The following is a 19,865-nucleotide window of genomic DNA, read 5'->3' on the forward strand; positions in this document are numbered from 1 at the left end:
GGCGTTGAAAGAAAAAAATGAGTCTTTTTGTTTTTTTTGTTGTTTTTTTTTTTTTCGCTTTAACAAACTGCTGTTAAAAAGCTTTCAGATGATTTGTCTCCTGCTCAGTCGACACATAATTTAAAGGCTTGATCCAAATGTAAATGTAAAAAAAACACACCGGAGTGGCTACAAACGACGGGACAAGTTATGTTTGTGTATTTAAAGAGTTGTGCAGAAATCATAAGCTACTGGTGAAAAAGTCAACACTGATTCCTTGTGTTTATTTCTATGGTATATGTGGTTTTTTTTTAAATAACACACTTCAATAATAATCTACGTTGGCCTAAAGAGCTCAACACGTTGCAACAAGCAAACAGATCTGACAACATGGCATAAATGTGGCATAAATAACCCTGCAGCAAATATGGAAAATACAAGAAAAGGTCTGTGGAGGTGCACAGAATGTGCTTGATTAACGTCTCCCTGACAAATCACACTTTTATCACTTTACCGATGTTTGTGCTATGCTTACATGATGTCTGGTGACTTCACGTAAGCATAGTCCGCCCACCTTCAACCTCATCTTGAGTGTGTAATTAATTAGCCAGAATTAGAGAAAACACCCGTGTGGATGTGAATATGTTTGGTTTAGGTTTGGTTTTGAGTCTGGGACGTTACATTTTCTGACATTTATTGACATTTTCTGACATTTATTGACATTTTCTGACATTTTCTGACATTTCATAGAATAATTGTTTAATTGATTCCTCAAAACATGTTAAGAGATTAATTGATAATGAAAATGATTAGTTAAGCTCTGTTGGTGCTTTAAGATGTAACTAGTAGCGTGACTAAGCTCTTTATGGAGGCACTGAATTATCTTCTTGAAACCTGAGATGGATTACTTCCTCATGAGTATCAGATAATGCGTCTCTCAAGCCTGCGGTCATAAAGAGCTTGAACTCGTAAACTGAATCAAAGATGGATTTGAAGAGAGAGAAAGAAAGAGAAAGAGAGGATCGATGACCTAAAGTGACTCCTTATCTCTCTCTCTCGTCTCTCTTCTCTAATGACAGCAATCTGCATCCTGCCGTGCTTGAACGGAGGGCGTTGCGTGGCACCCTACCAGTGCGAGTGTCCCGCCGGGTGGACGGGGACGCGCTGTCACAGCGGTGAGTTCATGTGTGAGAGTAAACCTGTAAACCCATTACGTCAGTGACATATGATGGGAGTCCGTATAGAGTCATTACTTCACAGGATTCCCTTCACGTCAGCGTCATTGTCTCCCTGATGGCTCTGACTCGGGAGGGTTGTGTGACGCCAACGTTGTTTTGTGTTCATGTATTTGATTATTTCTTTATTACTGAGGAAGGATCAAGTAATTCAATTTCTAGATTCTTATCTTAAAGATTGATTTATTCTATTTGATAATGTTTTTTTGTTTTGTTTTGGACAATATCAATAAAGTAAAAATAAAAGGAAAAAGTGGTTTTGGATATAATAATTATGACAGTTTTAAAGGAAAAATTCACCCAAAACTAATCTTTTTCTTTCTTTTTGTCATCTCCTGCTGTCTGGAATGTAGGACAGATACAAAGAGGGAAAATGGCAGCTATTTATAATGAAATGTTGTGGATCAAAGACACATTTTAGCAACGGCAAAACAATAAACAGAGCAGGGTAGGTGTGGAGGTCGCTGAATAATAGACGTTTAAGTGAAAATAAAAGTGCTCGAGATGACTTGAAACCCGAAACTTCAATCATGTTTCTCAGAGAAGAAGATCCTTTCTCATTTAGAAGATAAAAGTACAAACATGAATACTTTTACTCATAAACTTAAAGGCGTTTGAGAATCTGACAGACAGATGTGATTATAAAAAGTGGAACATACACGACATGATTGCTGCTACAGCCTTGAAGCTTGAATTTTGCTCTCGCTGAGAAACACAGGTAAGAAGAAACTGTTCTGACCTTTTAAATCTCTGATTATGAATAATATCTATTATTCATATTATTGCAATTCCCTTTTTTATTTTATTGATTTATCTTTTCATGTGTTCTACTTTTTAATAACCTCAAACCGGCCTTTTTAATTTTACCGTCACTTCAATGAGTTTATCAATAATAGTGTTAATGAGGGTTTAGATCAGCATCAAGTGCAGAGCGAGGAAGCACTCGACCATCTGTCTGTCATGGCAGCATGTTACAGGTTTTGTTCTCTGAGGGCTCAAAGCAAAAACACTGAACAGGAGATGAGTCAGCGCTCCTGTAAAGGGGAGTTTCATATTTTTTGTTCTGTTTTGTTTTTGTTTTTTTTTGCAGCCACATTTTCTCTGTATAAGCTTCTCATTAATTTATCTAGAGAAAGTAAATATTGACTATCTGATCATTAAAGACAGATGTACAACACATTTCTCTGTCCCCCCCCCCCAAAAAACTTTTGAACTTTTATTTGTACTTCCTCGTCAGCAAATACTTGTGGTTTTAGTGATTTCCATGTAATGATGATTGTGCTGTGTTTTCTGTGTGTGTGTGTGTGTGTGTGTGTGTGTGTGTGTGTGTGTGTGTGTGTGTGTGTGTGTGACTCGTTCACAGCTGTGTGTTCAACGCCTTGTCTGAATGGAGGCAGATGCATCAGACCGAACAGGTGTCACTGCAGTCCAGGGTGGACCGGACACGACTGCTCCAGGTGAACAGAAAAAGCAAAAACACTCAAACACAACAAAAAAATAAAGCTCTTCAAATAAAAAAATAAATAAATTCAATTCCAAAACTTAAACATAATAGTTACAAATCATAGAACAGTGACAAATCCATTTCTATATGTAAATAAAAACATATATACATCTGAAACTTGCTACTATCAGTATAAAAATTGACACCTTTATTATAGACGTACTGTATATAACTTGTACATACACAATGCCATTGAGCTTCTTGGGGAATTACACCACATTGAACCGTCAAGACAAAAGCAAAAAACAAAAGAATATTTGTAGTTTTTAACATTTTCTGGAAAATTCAAAGATTTAAAGGAACAAGTTAACTGTTATTGTTTCCACCATTCAATAAAACTTAGCCATCTGAAACCATGTGACTGTCACACAGACTCATATCTGAAGAAACACTGGAGACGAATTTCAACCGTACAACTGAAGTTTTTCCTCATCTTTAGTTTTATTCAATGTAAAAGTAATTTAGTTGATATTTCATCAATTCTAATCAGTAAACTGATCCGACTTAATTATAATTTCATATATCCATGTACAATAGAAAAGGCCAGTTGGAAGCAAAGAAGGATAACATGACATCATATAGAGTATTAATTAGTGATTAATACTGATTAGTTTTTAATTCACGGTGTTGGAAAATATGTTACTTAGAGGAAAATTAAAATCCCATTGGCTCCATTTAAAGATTTATTGGATATTTAGCTTTTTGGGTATTTTATGTCTTTATTAGTGATAGTAGAGATGCAACAAAGCTCTGACATTATGAGACTTCTCTCCTGTTTTAATGTGGAAAAGCTCTCGTCTGCTTTTTCAGACATATTTCTGGCATTAAAGTAAATTAAATGATTCTGAACATCTATCATTAATATATTTTGACAAGCGTCTAAACGAAAACAAACATTTCGAGAGAAGCTGTGAAGTTTGACAGGAACATTTTCCAGCAGTTTTTTTCCCCCAACATCAATTGTTCATTCAATCTTAAAAGGAGAAGTGAATATGTACACAAAACAAATTAGTCAGTCGACTGGAGGAATACGGTGCAGCTGTGAGCTGTGTTTTGTCTCAAGTTTCTATTTCCACCCACTGTCAAAGTCAAGTGTTACACTGTTTATGCTGTTGTCAAAACAGTCCTTCTTAAAATTAAGCTTTCAAAGGTTCCTGCACACAAACATCCTGTGATCCCGGCCCATTATGATTCAGTTTTTGTGTATCATGTCTACATGTTTGAGCTTATAAACATCATATCCTGGCTTCATAAACCTTGATAAGCCATTATTCTTTTTCTGAGGAACCCAAATATCTTAGCTGGAGTATTTTAGAGATATCTGTGGCATGTTAAGACCCTCCACGTTTCCTAACGACTCTAGTTACATGTAGATAGTCAGTATAACCAAAAAATATGTTGATAAACGCTGTTATGGATATCAACAGAACAGGCTGAGATTAAAGTGAAAGTCTGACACCAGTAAGACAGCTGTTAAACGACCGTGACTCGTCATCCGTTACTGGTTATCGACTGGAACAAGTCAGCTCCTGCAGTCGAAAAACTTAGCAGCTTCAGACAGTTCAGGCAGCCAGAAACCATCTTCATCTGCTCAGGTAACTCAGTCAGTGACAGAGTAGTTGGATTAAGGATGTAAACCTGTACGCAGGTGTGTCAGAAACCTGGATAATGTTGAAATCAGGTATAACAGGGAAATAAGTAACCAGGTTTCTCTTTTTAGCATGTTCAAAGGTTACTAGCGGTTGTTAAAAGGAAAATGTAGGAAGTCCTGACGTCAAGTAAAAGTAGGCTTGAAGGTTTTGACCTTTTCTTACTTCAGTTATGAGTCATTTTAACGCACAATCAACAATTTTTCTTAGAAAAGAAGATTCTGTTGACATTTTGATGAGTGATATAGGAGGTGACAGGTAGCAACATTGCTCTTAAAATGAAATTAAAATTAAAATAACGCCTGTTAATCTTAAATTCAAATGTGACGAAGCCTGAATATTGACACATGAAAACTGATCAGTTTCTTCCTCCTTCTCTTGGCAGGAAAAGGAGATCAGGATACTATCACATCTAAAAGTTTCCACTCAGCTCCATGTGAATCATCGTATGAAGGGAATTCTTGTATAGTTAACTGACACACCTGTAAACCAATTCATTCTCATCTCTCAGCAAAAGGCAAAGCAAGAACCATTTTGTAAAATAAAGCTGTATTTTTTCATATAGAGAATCAACAGTATTAAAACATATGCTGCTATATACTTGTACGATGTGTAAAAACTATTGATGTGATTGTCCAATGTATATGTGTAAACTATTCTCACATTTTTATTAAAGCATAAAATACCATTAAATGCCTTTTCACCTCATTCTTTTCTCTTCACAGCAAGGTTTTGAACATTAAAGTCATGTTTCTGTTGTGTTTGCTGCATTCAAATACGAATTTAAATCTTTCTTATTGTCATATTTGGTTTAACCCACTTCACTGTTTCAGTAACGCTCACATAAATTTATGAGAATATGCAATTTAAAACAAAAAAAACAATCATCCAGCTGCTTTGAGGCAAAATTATTAAACTCAAAACACAACAGCACAAAGTTTCTGTAACTCATCTTCATTTATTAAATCCACCTTGGTGAAAACATAACATACAAAGAAAAGTTCAGGGGTTTGTCAGGAGCAAAAATCAGTTTCTCATATAAAACAGAGTTAAAAGTGGTCATTTGGGTTTTAATCATATTTCAGCCAGTTGTTCAGACAGTCAGTACAGACACTGAATTGACAGACTTAATGTCACCAACATGAGCGGAATAAATTATCTCCCGATGAGGAAAAGAAGACCTGATTTGTTATTGTACATTAAATGAGATGGAATTTCTTAAGCATGTACAGAGGGGAGGGGGTGGGGGCGGGGGGGACAGCGGTGTCGTGGTTTATACAATGACAGGGGTGGTGTGTGTTGATGGTCGGTAGGAAGTTAGGATCTCAATGATTCCACTTTCGCAATCAGCGTTTGTAGGTTAGCGCCAGAGAATTCATCCACCTGAAAGAAAGAAAAAAAAAAGCATCAGAAACATGATTATACCTTTATAGTCAGGAGAGAAAAGTGATTACTATGTGATTGATTCTTACAATATGGCTGGATAATCATATATAAATAAAAACATTTTAAAAATTTCACGACGCCTAAAGCTTACCTTCTGTCCATTCTTGTAAAAGTGGAATGTGGGCATGCAGTTAATCCCGCAGTGTGAACTCACATCCTGAAAAAGAGCAAAGGGAACAACAATCAGATGGACTCGAGTCGTAACCGTAGTAAGACCCTTAACTGAGGACTGGTCATGCTGACGAGAGTTGGAGATAATGTGAAAAAAGGTGAATATTAAAAAAAACAAACAACAACAAAAAAATATATACTCAAGCCAGAAAATGATCTCAAGTACGCAGTAGAGTAACTTCAGCGTTTTACATGTGAGCATATTTGAATCCTGCCAGACTTGTTTCACACTGGTGAAGTCATCCAGATACTGGACGGAAAACAGGAAACTACTGGGAGTTGTTGGATGAGCAGGACACCTGAGCCTCTCCCTCCATCCTCACCGCCTTGTGTTTCCCACAAGACCGAACTAAATAATTGATAAGTTTCTGTTTTGTACAGAAATGTAAACCAACCTACAAGTTTTATTTGTTTAAACATAAATACACAAATATTACTGACTGTATAGTGACAGTTACAGCAGCTTTAAATGGTTTACCAAATTATCTAGAAAACGTTGCTGTGTAAAACCCGACCAGGTCTGGAACGCTGACTGATGTCAAAACACCCATTCAAGGTTTTGTGCAGAAAAATTCTCCAGATAACTCTAAAAACATGTTTCTTGAGCTGCCTGATCCAACTTATCTAAGCTTACATGGGTCAAAATACCTTTACAAGAAGATTGTGAGCAATGTGCCTTCTTCATTTACACACTTATGAATTACAGCACTTTCAATTCAAGTTGCTTTTTTCCACTGTTTTCCTCACAGATTGTTCTGTGTGAGCAGGACTCAACAGTGGAAGAATCAATGAGTATCAAAGGTTCATGTTGACAGCTGCACAGATCAGATATTACCTGGAGTTTGGCCAAAAGCCAACTTACCCTACATATGTAAACAGAGCTGTTATGTCTCTTTGTGTGTTTGAGGGTTTACCACATGTGGTTACAATAAACCAATATGAATACGAATCAGTCTACCAAAAGCTCTTTAACAAATGCTGTTAATGTGTAACGGTAGCATGGTTTGTTCTCGTTTCACTACGTCGTAGCACTGAGGCAGAAAAATGTTGCACTTGGGTCACATGAGCCCGCTGTGTGTTCCACATGGCCTGGTGAAATGGATTTCATAAATAGTCCACATTGCTTTGAGTATTAATGATTATGGCCGCCCCCTTCGACATAAGCTAAAAATATAAGAGTGGTTTCCTATACGAGATGTGAAACATACAGAACTGACTTTTTGACCTCTGATATTTAGGCCGAAGAAAACTGACCAATAGATTTACAGATAAATTGTTTTTACCTCAGCTTCGTCCACGTCCACCTTCAGGAAGATCACGTTCTTGTTCTCAGGTTTTTCTGACAGTTTCTGCAAGACAGTGGATCAGTGAGCATTAAAGAGATACAAAGACAAAGGATGTACATGATAGTGAGTGTATATATATATATATATATATATATATTTAGATGCATTCCTGATTTAAAATTTTACAAAAAAGGAGAAAATTTACATTATCTGCATTTGATGTACTAGAGACGTTTAACAAAGGCTGCAACTACAGAAAATAAACTTACTCTCTCATATCTGCAGACTTATGAAAGTGAGCAGGACTGTCTCTAAAAACATTTTCTTGGCTTAAACTGAGTCCAGTTTAGAAAGGATTACTTTGTGCCCACAATCCAGTCTCAGGTTTTTCTGTGTTCTTAATGTTTTCCCTCCCTTCATAGAAACACATGCCATGGATAAAAGATGGTCTTTCTTTGCTCATGTAACAGTGTTCCTTTTTCTAACCAATTTAAAAAAAAAAAAAAAATCCTTCAACTATGAGTTTGAAAAGTCAATTATCCACTTACCACAAATTCTGGTCCAATCTGTTTACAGGGGCCACACCACGTGGCTGTGAAGTCCACCACAACCAGCTTGTCTCCAGCTTCCTTCAAGATGTTGTTGAAGTCATCCTACAGAAAATTAAAAAAAACAAACAAACAAAAAAAACAAGAAACAGATAATGTCAGTAGCTTGATTTTGATCTTGTAGTGACAGGATTATCCAACCTGAACTCGGTAACAGCAGCTTATAATTGCTTCTAGCAGTTTTGTCTCATGATGATAATTATCTGCAGTTATGGCTGCAGTCACTGCAAATTAAAACATGTTCTTCATTGTATCTGAAAGCAGTAAAATACTTTCAGTGTGTTTAAGGGGGAAAAAAAGCTTCAGTACAGTTCAGTATTATACAACTACACCATATCATTCACACAGGCTTCAAACAAAAGCAGCCAATTTATATAATTCTAAATTTTAGGTAATTTTCTCTATATTGTAATTCAAACACTGCTGCTTTTGTTTGCTCTGTATATAAGACACAGAGCGCGCCTGTGCCTCCTGAAAGAGGAGTCCCTACTCTTTCTCTTTACTTTTTTTTGGGTTGGATTTTTCCATCATGGACCTAATGCCGCGTTCAAGTCACATCAGAGGTATTGTAGTTAAACTGATTTTTCTGAAAGCTCCCATATATACATACTTTGTCACTTAATAAGGAGGTGCCTAAAAGGCAAGCAGATATGCATCAGCCGTTCACTGTAATTAAACCCAAATGTACTGTATATTAATTGTAATTTTGTAAATGCAGTCTTTTTAAAACCCTCACACAAGCAACTCAGTTATCATACAACCTTCTTCAGATGACGCTTGCAAACCCATTTTTATAGACTTGCTTTCATGTGATATCATTTTACTGTCTTCTAAACCTTTTTTTTTCTTTCTCTGCTATGTTTTTACGTCTTTTTGAGTATTACTGCTTTAATTTTGTCTGCCAAAGCACTTTGAAAGCTCTTTAGGTGCTATATAAATGAAGTTATTGTTATTACTAATAACATGGAACTCTTTCCCCCTTTTCTACCACCCATCAAGTCCATGTACCGTGAACGCAGCATAAGCATAGAGGGTGTAGGTTGATCTAAAACGTCACACATGTTAAGAGGTAATTAGATCAATACATAACGATAATAATATTGATAAATAATGTATGCATATCCGTAAAACTGCATAATTCCGTAACATTTCATTCATTAACTACCCGACGTGTTACTCGACTTGTTTTCCAGCTAATCATACCTGTGTTTTACCAGAGTAAAACTGAGTATTATGAAGTGTTTTATAGTATAAAAATATTGACGTTACATTCCTATCCGGTCCCCCCACCCACCGATCCTGAAACATCCAGCGGCCCGGGAAAGGCCTGCTCTGGCCCGCTGTAAGTCCAACATGATGCAGCGGTGCTGGCGTTAGCTACAAGTTGTTTTCACCCTTAACACACAATACAGCCACATTCACAACTAATAATGCGTTAATATTATGAAGTATCGAGGCATCCAGTCCAACAAGCATTTCTTCAGCAAGCTACCCGCCGAGCTACAAAAGATGGCAATGTCCAGATTCCGCACACATGGTGAGGTAGGCTGACGGACAACCGGGCGCGTTAAGCGGACCTGAAGCTTCACTCTTGAGTATTATCTCAAGATTATCGTGAGCTAATTTTGTGCAAGTGTCCGTCTAAGTGAACAAGATAGAAAACACTGGAAAACAAAGCCCTAGTGTGGAGAATGAGTCACGAGAGGAGAGAACGAGCGCTTAACCTAGCTACAACCGGCCGTTGGCAGCAAGACGGCGCCAACCGTTAACACACTAAAAACATCTACTAACTGACAACAATGGCGGCTTCTAAAAAACGGTAGACGATGAAAGCAGCTAAATAAACAAGTTACAACTTACCAGACTTTCCACTTCGCGAACCATGGTGACTGCTGAAGAAGATGTGCTTCACTGTGGACGACGCGCGGCGGGTAATGGGAATGCCCTTTTTTTCAGAAGCCACGCTGCATTTTATTACGGCCTGTCAAGCTCAACAAAATTACAGCGGAAGTTATTGTGTTGTGCTTCTAAAATACAAAAACTCATTTCACTTTTGGGACAAGTGATGAGGGACAAAAATTCACAGTCCTCCTTCTGTGCAAAAAATGTATTTGAAACTTTATCTGAAGCTACTATGAAGCTTCAGCCGTCCAAATGAGTCAAATCAAGTAGATATCTTTCAATGTTACAGTCTTTTTAGTGCCAGAGTCCCTCTTTTGTTACTATACTTCCACCACAGCTCAATAAGGAAACACAAAGAGGTAATTTGATGCTGTAAATGTGGCAGAAATATGGCACTTGAAATGATTAACTCAGACTATTGAAGCCTCATAGAAGCTTCTGATATACTTTTAAATGAATTTTTGCACAAAATGATTGCATGGACACACTGTGGATTTTGTCCCCCATCACGTACAATGAAAGCACATTTGAAGGGGATCTTTTAATAGCCAGAATGAACAGGAGGAATTATTACAGTGAGGAAAACATCTTTCAGTGTTCATATGGACACCTGTTTTAAGACAGACGTGAAAAATTGTGAACGCGTCCTTTAAGTATTTCAGCGTTCCATAATACGGACGCTTATTTTGAAGGGTGTCCCGGAAGTTATGTTATTTCTGCCATTTTTTCATACAGCAACCAAACTAAATGTTGCACCAATATAACATTGTAAATGTATGTTTTCCTGTCAAGTTCTCTACAGTTTTACATATTTTTGAAATCGTTTGGATCAATCAGCTGTCAATATAGAGATAAGGCTTAGCTTATATTTGCACCAAAAATACTGACCATACAGTACCCATATGAGATCTAACGGATTATTACTATATTTTATGACCAATTTGTTATTAAGTAGTTTATCTATGTCATATATAGTATTTTTTAATCATTAACCGCAGGGAAAGAGATAAAACTAATTCAAGTCACAATGACTTGACAAATTCTGGGTTTACCGTAAATGACGGAGAAAGCGCAGCTCAACGTCAATTACGTGACTTGTCGTCATTACGTCACCAGCGTAGTTTTTTCAGTTTTCCTCACAGTTTGATCATTTTGTTGTTTTATCTATTTTCAAACATCTATTCTGCTCTGATGGCCCTTAACTTATAGATTTAACGTATATGTTTCATGGGCATGTTTTGACATTTTTCAACAAAATTAGATTATTTTATGTTGCATTTACATCCAGTTGAATTCATAAAATTGATCATGTAATCTGACTTAGTCTTTTTATTCTTATACATTTCAAGAATCAAATTTCCTGATACTAAATTTAAGGATTACTTAGTTCTCAACAGTAAATCTTGGCCACTTTGGTGTAGAAGCATTAACATTTGCATACTAGACAAAAATCCTGAAATAGTGCCACTGTGGCCCAGATGGGGTGCCCTGCCCTCCTAAAACCCCAAACCAGCAGATGACACGTGTCTTAGCCTTCCCTGCACTTGATATACACTCGAAAGTAAAAGCTTAAATATTCACATAGACCTGTAATTATTTTACATCCAAATTATGTCCCTCTGAGACTGGTAAAATGGTTTAATTCCCAGACTCACAAATATGAAGTAGTACTGAAAAGGCTGTACTTGTTCATTTTCTTAATTTGGGGGAATTTGTTTGTTTGTTTGTTACTTGAGCATCAAGCTATTATGGCCTCTGCTCAACAGCACCATATGGCATTTAAAAAAAACAACAAACATCAAATTTCTGTAAGTTACACAGACTCTTACACTTCCACAGTGGTTGAACCTTGTGCTGTTCTACTGTACTACTACCAGCTTCCTCTGTAACCACTGAATTGATGCTCTCAGCATCACCAAAACCATATGAAATTCAGATCAGTCTAAAAATACGGTCTATTTCCTGATCAAACAAAAAGCTCCACTTGGCTGCGGGAGGCTAAGCGCCTGCTCTATTATCTGGTCTCCACTCAATAAAGGACTGAAAGGAGCACGCATCTTCAATAGGTTTTTTCTCTTTTCCTCAGGCCTCAAGTGCAGGACATGTATATACCAGATTAATGCTGTAAAGACACTCAGTCTGCAGTATGAAGTCCAAACCAAGTGAAAGACATTAAACAAGATTGTAAGACAAGAAAAAAAAACTTTATTACCCATACAAAAGCTCCCACTAAATACAAGTACCATGAATAATTGTGTTACTGTTACAGTTACAGTTAATAATGTATGAAAGTATCAGCAGCAGAGCTGCACCTCCCATCCAGATACTCACTGGCATAACAGTCTTTTGTCATCCTAGTAGTTATTTTTTCTTTCCTTCTTTCTTACTAAAACTGCCTTGCTATGTCTCCCAAAAATGTACACAAGTTTTTTTTTCTTTTTTAAGAAAATTGTCAATTGTATTTTGTCTTCATTTTTAAAATGTATTTGAGATAAAAATGTGCCTGACCTTGAATGAAAATCCATCAAACCTAGCAGAATAGGTTAGTTTCACACAAACCATACAGATCATCTAAATTTTCTAAATTTTGATAGAATGAATGGTTTCCTAAACTAATGGTAAACGGTGTTATTACATTTTTGCACTTCATGACTAAATTGCTGGAGCCTGGTCACCTTATTGCTGCTTGTAGCTACAATTTGTGATTACAAGGTCACACTAATAAGCTACATGGGCATCATCTTGGTTAGTTGTAGGTATCTATTGTCCTTCATGTATAAAATCTGTGATAATGTAGCGGTTGTTAATAATACTGATCGTTTTTAATTCATCCTGTGTTCCACATCAGACTGCGATGATAGCCTTGCCGATGTTTTCTCCCTTCAGCATCCCCATAAAACCAGCCGGCATGTTTTCAAAGCCTTTTGTGATGTGCTCCCGACACTGCAGTTTGCCCTGCAGATGCAACCAAAAAAACAAAGAAATGACTTTGAACATAAAGAACACAGGAAACATCCATGACTAAAGCCCTACTAGGGTTTTAATCTTAAGCAAAAACATGGACAATAATTTAGACATCCAACATGATGACAAATTGTGTTTTCCGTCACTAACCTCTTTCAACCATCCAATCAGCCTTTTGAGGGACTGAGGGTGTTTATGCTCCCACCTGCTCTGCATGAAACCCTCCATCTTAAGCTGCTTAAAGATCATGGTCAGGTGGGGGTACGGGCCTGAGAGAGCAAGATGGTCGAAGAAAAAGATCAAGTAACTTTCAAGGATATTTCAAGCAAGCCATTTCTGTTAAGGTAAGAGTCTGTTTGTGTATGTCTTCTAGCAAGTTGGTAACACAATGTCGCCCTCTAGTGAAAAACACATAAAATTACAACCATGGGAAGTGAGAGGGTGAATAACTTCTCTACTCTCAGTCTTAAGTTTATTCTTTTAACAAGCAGGTATCAAGTTAAACCAGAACGATTTGCTTCCTTTTAAATGACTAAACTGAATGAAAGAAGGAAGCTACGTACCAGTTTGGGGTGTGGTGTCATTGTACGTAGAAATACTTCCACAAACGGCTATTCTTCCAAAGTTCTTCATCTGTTGTAAGGCAACACTCGAGAAAGGGCCTCCCACCTGCAATCAAAGTGTCAGTTAAACCAATTTTGAAAAGTATTTTAAAAAGAGTTTTAAATATTTACCTCACACTGGTTTAAATGGTCAATTACCCATTTTTGCCAAAGGGAAATATGAAAAACTAAAAACAGAGCACAAGTAAGAGCTAACAACCAAACAAAGACACTTTCCAAGCTTGGAACTACACCACTACCACTTACATTTTCAAAGTAGCAGTCGTATCCCTCTGGAGAAGCCTTCTTCAGCGCCTCCTCCAGGGAACTGACAGTTTTGTAGTTGAAGGCCTCATCGAAGCCCAGCTCTTTGAGGTAAGCCACCTTTGCATCGGACCCTGCTGAACCCACCACCTTACAGCCTTTGATCTTGGCAATCTGGCCCACCACAGAGCCCACTGCTCCTGCTGCCGCATTTACCAGCAGGGTCTCACCTGCCTGGAGTCCCAGGACTTCCTCTATCCCCAACAGAGCTGTCAGTCTGAAGAGAAAAAGAGAGTCAAATCCAACTTTGAAAAGTTGAAAACTACAAGGATGTGTGTTTTAACTCCAGTCCCACAGGGCAGCCTCTTTGACCTTCTTAATATAAACTCTTTGTAACTGCTTCCAGAGCGCTAATCAGTGCTTATTAGGTGATTTCAACCCACGAGCAAGACAAAACATCTGGAGCCTTATCTGTTTATTTTGTCAAAGGAAGACAACACTGAGCTGTTCTGCTAAGCTGCCAATACAACTATTCTTTACCTATTCCTGGTCTGAAACATTTACAGGAAGCAGCAACACAACCCTGAACAGAGGTTGACTCTATTGTTTGTCTTTACATAGATAATAGTTCACACATGGGAGTAGCCAAGGCGTACCAGTGTTCTACTTTTGACCCAACCCAAGTAGGGTTTACACCACTGCTATTTAGCACTCGTAGCTGACTTCCTGTATCTTCTAAAGTTGCTATGTTTGCAGTTTTGCATCTCTGATTATTACTTGGTGAACCACAATTTTTTTAATCAGATTGCAGCAAATTTGCCATTTGTTTTGTGCTGATTATTCAGTTCAGGCAGATTCACATCCATCCAATTCTTGTAAATGCTGAAACGACCAGTCACATTACTTTGTTTATGAGAAAATACGTTTTTAATCCTGGAATCTAGCTGCTGAATATAACTCCTCTGCCTTTTATGACTACCCATACAGGCAAAGCAACATCTGCCTTACCCCGGCATGCCGATAGTGCCCAGAGCCAGGGACAACGAGACATCTTGAGGCCAGTCAGGCATGATGGGAATGAGGTCTTTTCCATCACAGACTGTGTGTGTTCTCCAGCCACAACGACCAACAACATGGCTTCCCACGGGAAATGCTGGGTTCTTACTTTGGATCACTCTGCAGAAAACAAAACAACATGACCGAAAAAAGGTATTTTGTCACACAAAAGCATTTGACACTGATGATCATGCTATGCTCCTACAGAGGCTATGGGATATTAGTTTTGATTATATATCCTGTAAAGGGTTTCAGGAATAAATATCTCATAGACAGCAATGTGTGATCTAGGGAAATGATCATGTATTTTTACCACTTTCAAAGGGGGTTCCACAAGGTTCAATACTGGGTCCTATCTTGTTCACAATTTATATTAACAATATTACATCCTTTATAACAAACTGTAATGTCATCTTTATGCCGATGATACAGTTCTGTATTGCTTTGCTGATGCTGCACCCTCAGCCACTGAAATCCTACAACAAGCCTCTGACTTATGGCAAGATACAATATTTAACGTGAAAATAGTTCTGAATTCAAACAAGACTAAATATATTCTATTCGCTAGAGCAAGAGATATTGTGGAGAATAGTTTGCATATTACTACCCAAATGGACAGTATATTAGTAGTAGTATTGAGAGGGTCTTAGAGTATAAATATCTTATATCAAACTTTTAAATTTCACAATGACACACTTGTCAACAAGCTGAGACTAAAAATTGGATATTTGTACAGAAACAAAGCTAATTTTCCTATGTTCAGTAGAAAGTGGATAATTGAGGCTGTCTTCTAGTCTGTTTTGGATTATAGTGATGTTATCTATAGACATGCCTCTGCCTCCACTCTTACACCCCTAGATTCAGTTCATCACTCCACCCCTAAGATTTATTACTGGTGAGTTATTCCACACTCAGGGGTTAAAGTTCTCAGGCACCATGCCTGAATTCGGGAATAGAGCAGTTTTAAATTCATATAATACTTAGTTAAATACATTGTACACATTTCCTCCTGGACAACTTTTCAGGCTCACAAATCTTTTCTTGCTTTAATCCCTGTGCACATCACTGTCTCTTGTATGAAAAGGTTGGGTGGACATCTGTAACAGTAACACATGACAGGGATTGGTTCCTATTTCTTTATAAAGCCTTAATGGCAACTTGCCATCATATATCACTTCCTTATTGAACTGGTCCTTTAGTCATTATTTAACTTGTTCAGGTGATTGGTTAATGCTCAAGGTCCTGCATGCAAACACTGAATTTGGGAAAACTGCTTTCAGTTTCTGTGCTGCACACACCTGGAACACTTTGCAACACACATTGAAACCTGACACAATTGTACCTATAGGTCCATTTAAAATCATGATTACAAACTACTACGCTCTTGAATGTAACTTTTTAATCAGCGTTGGTCATGTTCTGTTATTGTTTGTTTGTTTTCTCATTTGTTGTTTTTTTGTGTGTAATTATTCTGTTTTGTACACTGGACATTATTGTAAATGAGGGCATGTCCTCAATGATCTTTGAGCTTAAATCAAGGTTGAATGAATGGATGAATGAATGAACCAATGAATGAAATAAAAAAAGTGATAGTCTCAGACTTTGGGGTTCATCAGCATCTCTCACCTGTTGCAAATTCAGTCCATGGAGTCACTGAGCTACTTCAGAGCTTGCTACTACTGCTGGCTAAAACCATATGTAGAACAGCAAACACTCACAACACAAGATTCTTACTCCTACGTTTGTATTTATGTTCTTTAGATTTGTTATGGTCTCCTGGACAACTGAATGATCTCAAACCATGCGGTAGATGAGTTTGGTTCGCCACAAAGGAAAGAAAATACAAACATGTGGGCTTGAAAAAGAGAAGTTTGATGTTCTTAGGAAAGTTTGGTCACCGAGTAATTTGTTCTGCATGTTTATCAGCAAAAAACATTCTGGCTGAAACATTTGCGTCTGAACTGTCGGCCAAAAACATTTAGATTGTTTTCACTCTTGAGACATTGTGAATCAAAGGCTGAGGTAATTAACTGCAGGTGCGGGCCTAGTTCTGTTTCAGTAAACATCCGGCATGCGCAGTACATCATGACATATAAAAGACATTTCTGTGTGTGTATGTGTTTGTTTCTTACTTGGCCACTTGAGTTCCAATCATCACATCTCCTTCTTTCATGCGAACAGAACTGAACGGCCTAGTGAAACAAACAGTGCATTACAATACGTTTAATATGTATTTTTGGTGTTTCCTGTAATAATTCAGAATATTTTTCAGATGCATGATCTTCCTTTTTACCCACCTCATGTACGGGTCAACGCTGAGAAACACTGCTTCCAAAAGTACCTCTGAAACACAAAGAGACATCAGCAAGTACAATTAAACGACAGGTTTTCCTCGTCTGTATGTGACTAAGTCAAGTAAATACTGACTCATTCATAAGTGCTTGTGGTGTTTAATGTTTAACACTAAATGAAGACAAACAAATAGCATGTCCACCTCTCGTCTTACCTCCGTCTTTGGGCTCAGGGAGCTCCTCCACCTTCAGCTCAAAGTTGCTATCCTTTGGGAAGCCATCAAAGTATTTGGTCAGGATCCATGACTTTGCTTGAACCATGATTTCTTTGTTGTCTGGGGCAGCTGTGAGAGACGGAGCAGTCTTTTGATATCAAATTCATAGAAACATACAACAATGCCTTGCCCAGTACTGTGCAAAATATGAGACATGTTAGTAATGATGTCATTTCAAGGGAAAGTTAAACACTGAGTACTCACAATGATAACCCTGTTACAGTGAATGTAAAACAGTAATTTAAGTGGAATGTATTACACAATATGCCCGCACACGCACACGCGTACACATGCATTTAAAAACATGAAGAAGCAAGTCGAGTGTCTTTTCAGACTGTATAGCTTAACCACATCAATGAGCAGACGTCTGGTTTCTGCAAAACAATGCAAGGATACTGTTCCTATTCCGGTTACAAGAAGACGGAGTACATTAATAGAATGCAATAATATTGAATCAACTACCAGTAAGATAACACAGGTTAATGTTTAATTTAGATAAAAGCTAGATTAAAGATAGAAGATCAAAAGTGATAAGTGAACCACCTGCTGTGGACTACCAGTCTGACTTATGTTTTGCTGATGCCTCTTCCCTTAAAATAGCACATAATCTTGCTCATTTTAGCATGTTATCACACATTCAGCCCGATCAGCTTTATACATATGACTTACCAGTTGTCGTTCACAGAGAAATGGCAGAAGTTGTGATCTCACTGTGAGGAGAGAAGAAGCTTGTGGTAGCGTGATGAAGCGTGGGAGGAGAGAGAGGCGGGAGACAAGCTTCGATAACTAAATCTGATTGGTCGAATCATTTGGCGCAACCCTCAGCGTATGACGCAGGACGTCACGTTGTTCTTAACTACCGACGTAATGTCCGTTTGGAAAGTTTGGCGGGCAGCTAACCGGCAAAAAAATCACTCTAATTCAAGTGGCAGTTTACTAGTTTGGGTGTTATTGGTAAGATAATAACACTAAATGCCTTACCTGGACACAGCTGACAAAGTTTATTGTAGTCAGGAGTTAAGGTGGGCCAGAACGATCCGGAACGGCGGAAGTTAAGGCAGCAGAAGCAGTGATTCAGAGTTTAGGACTAACTTCGCTGAAAACTTCAGCCAAAATATGAGATATTCGTGTCTTTTTCTGTTTGTGGTGACTGAAACTCGCAAGACTTTTCTTTGTTCGAGTTGATATTCATCTGCTGGCCTTCAGTAAGTTTGTTCCTGACATGTATTCAGCTGTTTCTCCGCTGTGGTACCGGGTGAACTTTAAGAGACAGTGTTGTCATTGTCATAACGTCACGTTGTTGACAATCTCTCCACGTGATAGCATTGGTAATATTAATTGGAAATGACAACAACGAACAACAAATGACCGTAATGCTATGTCTTCTGTATTTGTGACTGACAGTAAACCACAGTAGCATTATTGTCTCTGATGTGGTCAGATAGATAAACTGATTCAGATAAACAACGCCAGCTTTGTCCGATAAACAGGAAACACGGCTGTGCACGATGTTTTCTTGGTAAAAGAAGTCACAGACAGCAGGATGAAGTAGCTGCAGTTGGAGCTACAAAAACACCAGATACCTGCTCAGCCTTCTCATCATCACCTCTGACCCTCAGCAGTGGCCTTCACTCAGGCATCTAATCCTCCAGGTCTGATGGCTCCAGGATGAGGATAGCACACTGGGTGAGTACATAGTTTCAGTTCAGCTGATCTGTATCGATGAGTGCCAGTAATCTCATTTGGTTGTGCATATTTTCTTTACAGTCACCAGAGACACAGCCTGATCTGAACCGAAAGGTTCTCTGTCATCGCAGCAAATGGATACGCCTATAACTCTGTGACATTGTTAGGAGATCTGGATCAATGGACCTTACACTGCTTGTCAAGTAAATATGCACTTGTGTTCATTTCATACTGCAATGTTGTTTTGTATGAGTTGTTTTTAGTTAAATAATGTTTATTTTGCTTGTCTGTGTTTTCTCTTGTCTGTCAGCAGTGCGGACCGTTAAAGAGGATTCTCTGAAATTAACAATATAATAACGCAAATACGGACACCACTACAAATCAACAAGTTCTCAGTGCTGATTTTCACTTCTTTGGTTGGGCCCCCTTTGGACCAGTGGGATCCAGAAAAAATACATCTAGAAATGTGTGCTGAAAAGAAGGTCAGCTGATCACAAAGAAAACAAGTCCACTGGAGCTCACAGTACAAATCAATTTGGGAGTTATTTTGAGGTGAGTCATTTTTCGCAGCTGCACCGCTACACCGGATCTTAGGGTTCCCCCTCCTGCCAAATCCCATTTTAACCCCTGACTGTAGCTAATATTAACCTTAATTAGCCATAGTAGGGGATCTGTTTGCATGCTAAATAGAGGAGGGGACACATATACAATATTATGTTAGGGTGCTCATACATTCACCAGATGACAGAAGACCAAATGAACATTGCAACAGGTTTTTCTTGCTGTAATCATTCCTCCTGTTCATACTGGCCATTAGAAGATCCCTTCAAAATCCGCAGTCCTCCTTCTGTGCAAAAATGTATTTAAAAGTTTATCTGATGCTAATATTTAGCTTCAAATGAGTCCAATAAAGTAGATAACTTTTAATGTTACAGTCTTTTTTGTGC

The 19,865-nt window shown here is 38.0% G+C and overlaps 3 protein-coding genes across 8 annotated transcripts in view; 1 reads left to right on the top strand and 2 right to left on the bottom strand.

Annotated features, from left to right (window-relative positions):
• Positions 1-14,681, top strand: part of svep1 (sushi, von Willebrand factor type A, EGF and pentraxin domain containing 1) — a 118,341-nt gene extending 103,660 nt beyond the window's left edge. For 4 of the 6 annotated variants that reach the window (XM_042402407.1, XM_042402406.1, XM_042402408.1 and 1 more), the window contains 3 exons: positions 1,059-1,154; positions 2,578-2,671; positions 14,598-14,681. In XM_042402407.1, the coding sequence (XP_042258341.1) occupies positions 1,059-1,154; positions 2,578-2,671; positions 14,598-14,634 (227 nt within the window). In that variant the 3' untranslated portion in view covers positions 14,635-14,681. Of the gene's footprint in view, positions 1-1,058; positions 1,155-2,577; positions 2,672-4,145; positions 4,314-4,752; positions 5,473-14,597 lie in introns of those variants that run through there. The other 2 variants (XR_006093707.1, XM_042402409.1) reach the window with 2 other exon arrangements.
• Positions 5,306-9,845, bottom strand: txn (thioredoxin). Its single transcript, XM_042402427.1, has 5 exons — positions 9,739-9,845; positions 7,819-7,923; positions 7,268-7,333; positions 5,905-5,970; positions 5,306-5,750 (listed from the first exon to the last, which is right to left on the bottom strand). Exons 1-5 carry the CDS (start codon positions 9,760-9,762, stop codon positions 5,685-5,687), a joined length of 327 nt encoding a protein of 108 aa, XP_042258361.1. The 5' UTR covers positions 9,763-9,845; the 3' UTR covers positions 5,306-5,684.
• LOC121890138 (prostaglandin reductase 1-like) lies at positions 11,963-17,996 on the bottom strand. The gene is made up of 9 exons (XM_042402422.1): positions 17,902-17,996; positions 17,173-17,301; positions 16,964-17,009; positions 16,799-16,858; positions 14,619-14,786; positions 13,614-13,887; positions 13,308-13,413; positions 12,895-13,013; positions 11,963-12,735 (listed from the first exon to the last, which is right to left on the bottom strand). The coding sequence occupies exons 2-9, from the start codon at positions 17,276-17,278 to the stop codon at positions 12,625-12,627; spliced, it is 990 nt and encodes a 329-aa protein (XP_042258356.1). The 5' UTR covers positions 17,279-17,301; positions 17,902-17,996; the 3' UTR covers positions 11,963-12,624.
• Positions 17,997-19,865: the final 1,869 nt, after the last annotated feature.

Source organism: Thunnus maccoyii, chromosome 22 (assembly GCF_910596095.1).
Source record: "Thunnus maccoyii chromosome 22, fThuMac1.1, whole genome shotgun sequence".
NCBI classification, from domain to species: Eukaryota; Metazoa; Chordata; class Actinopteri; order Scombriformes; family Scombridae; genus Thunnus; species Thunnus maccoyii.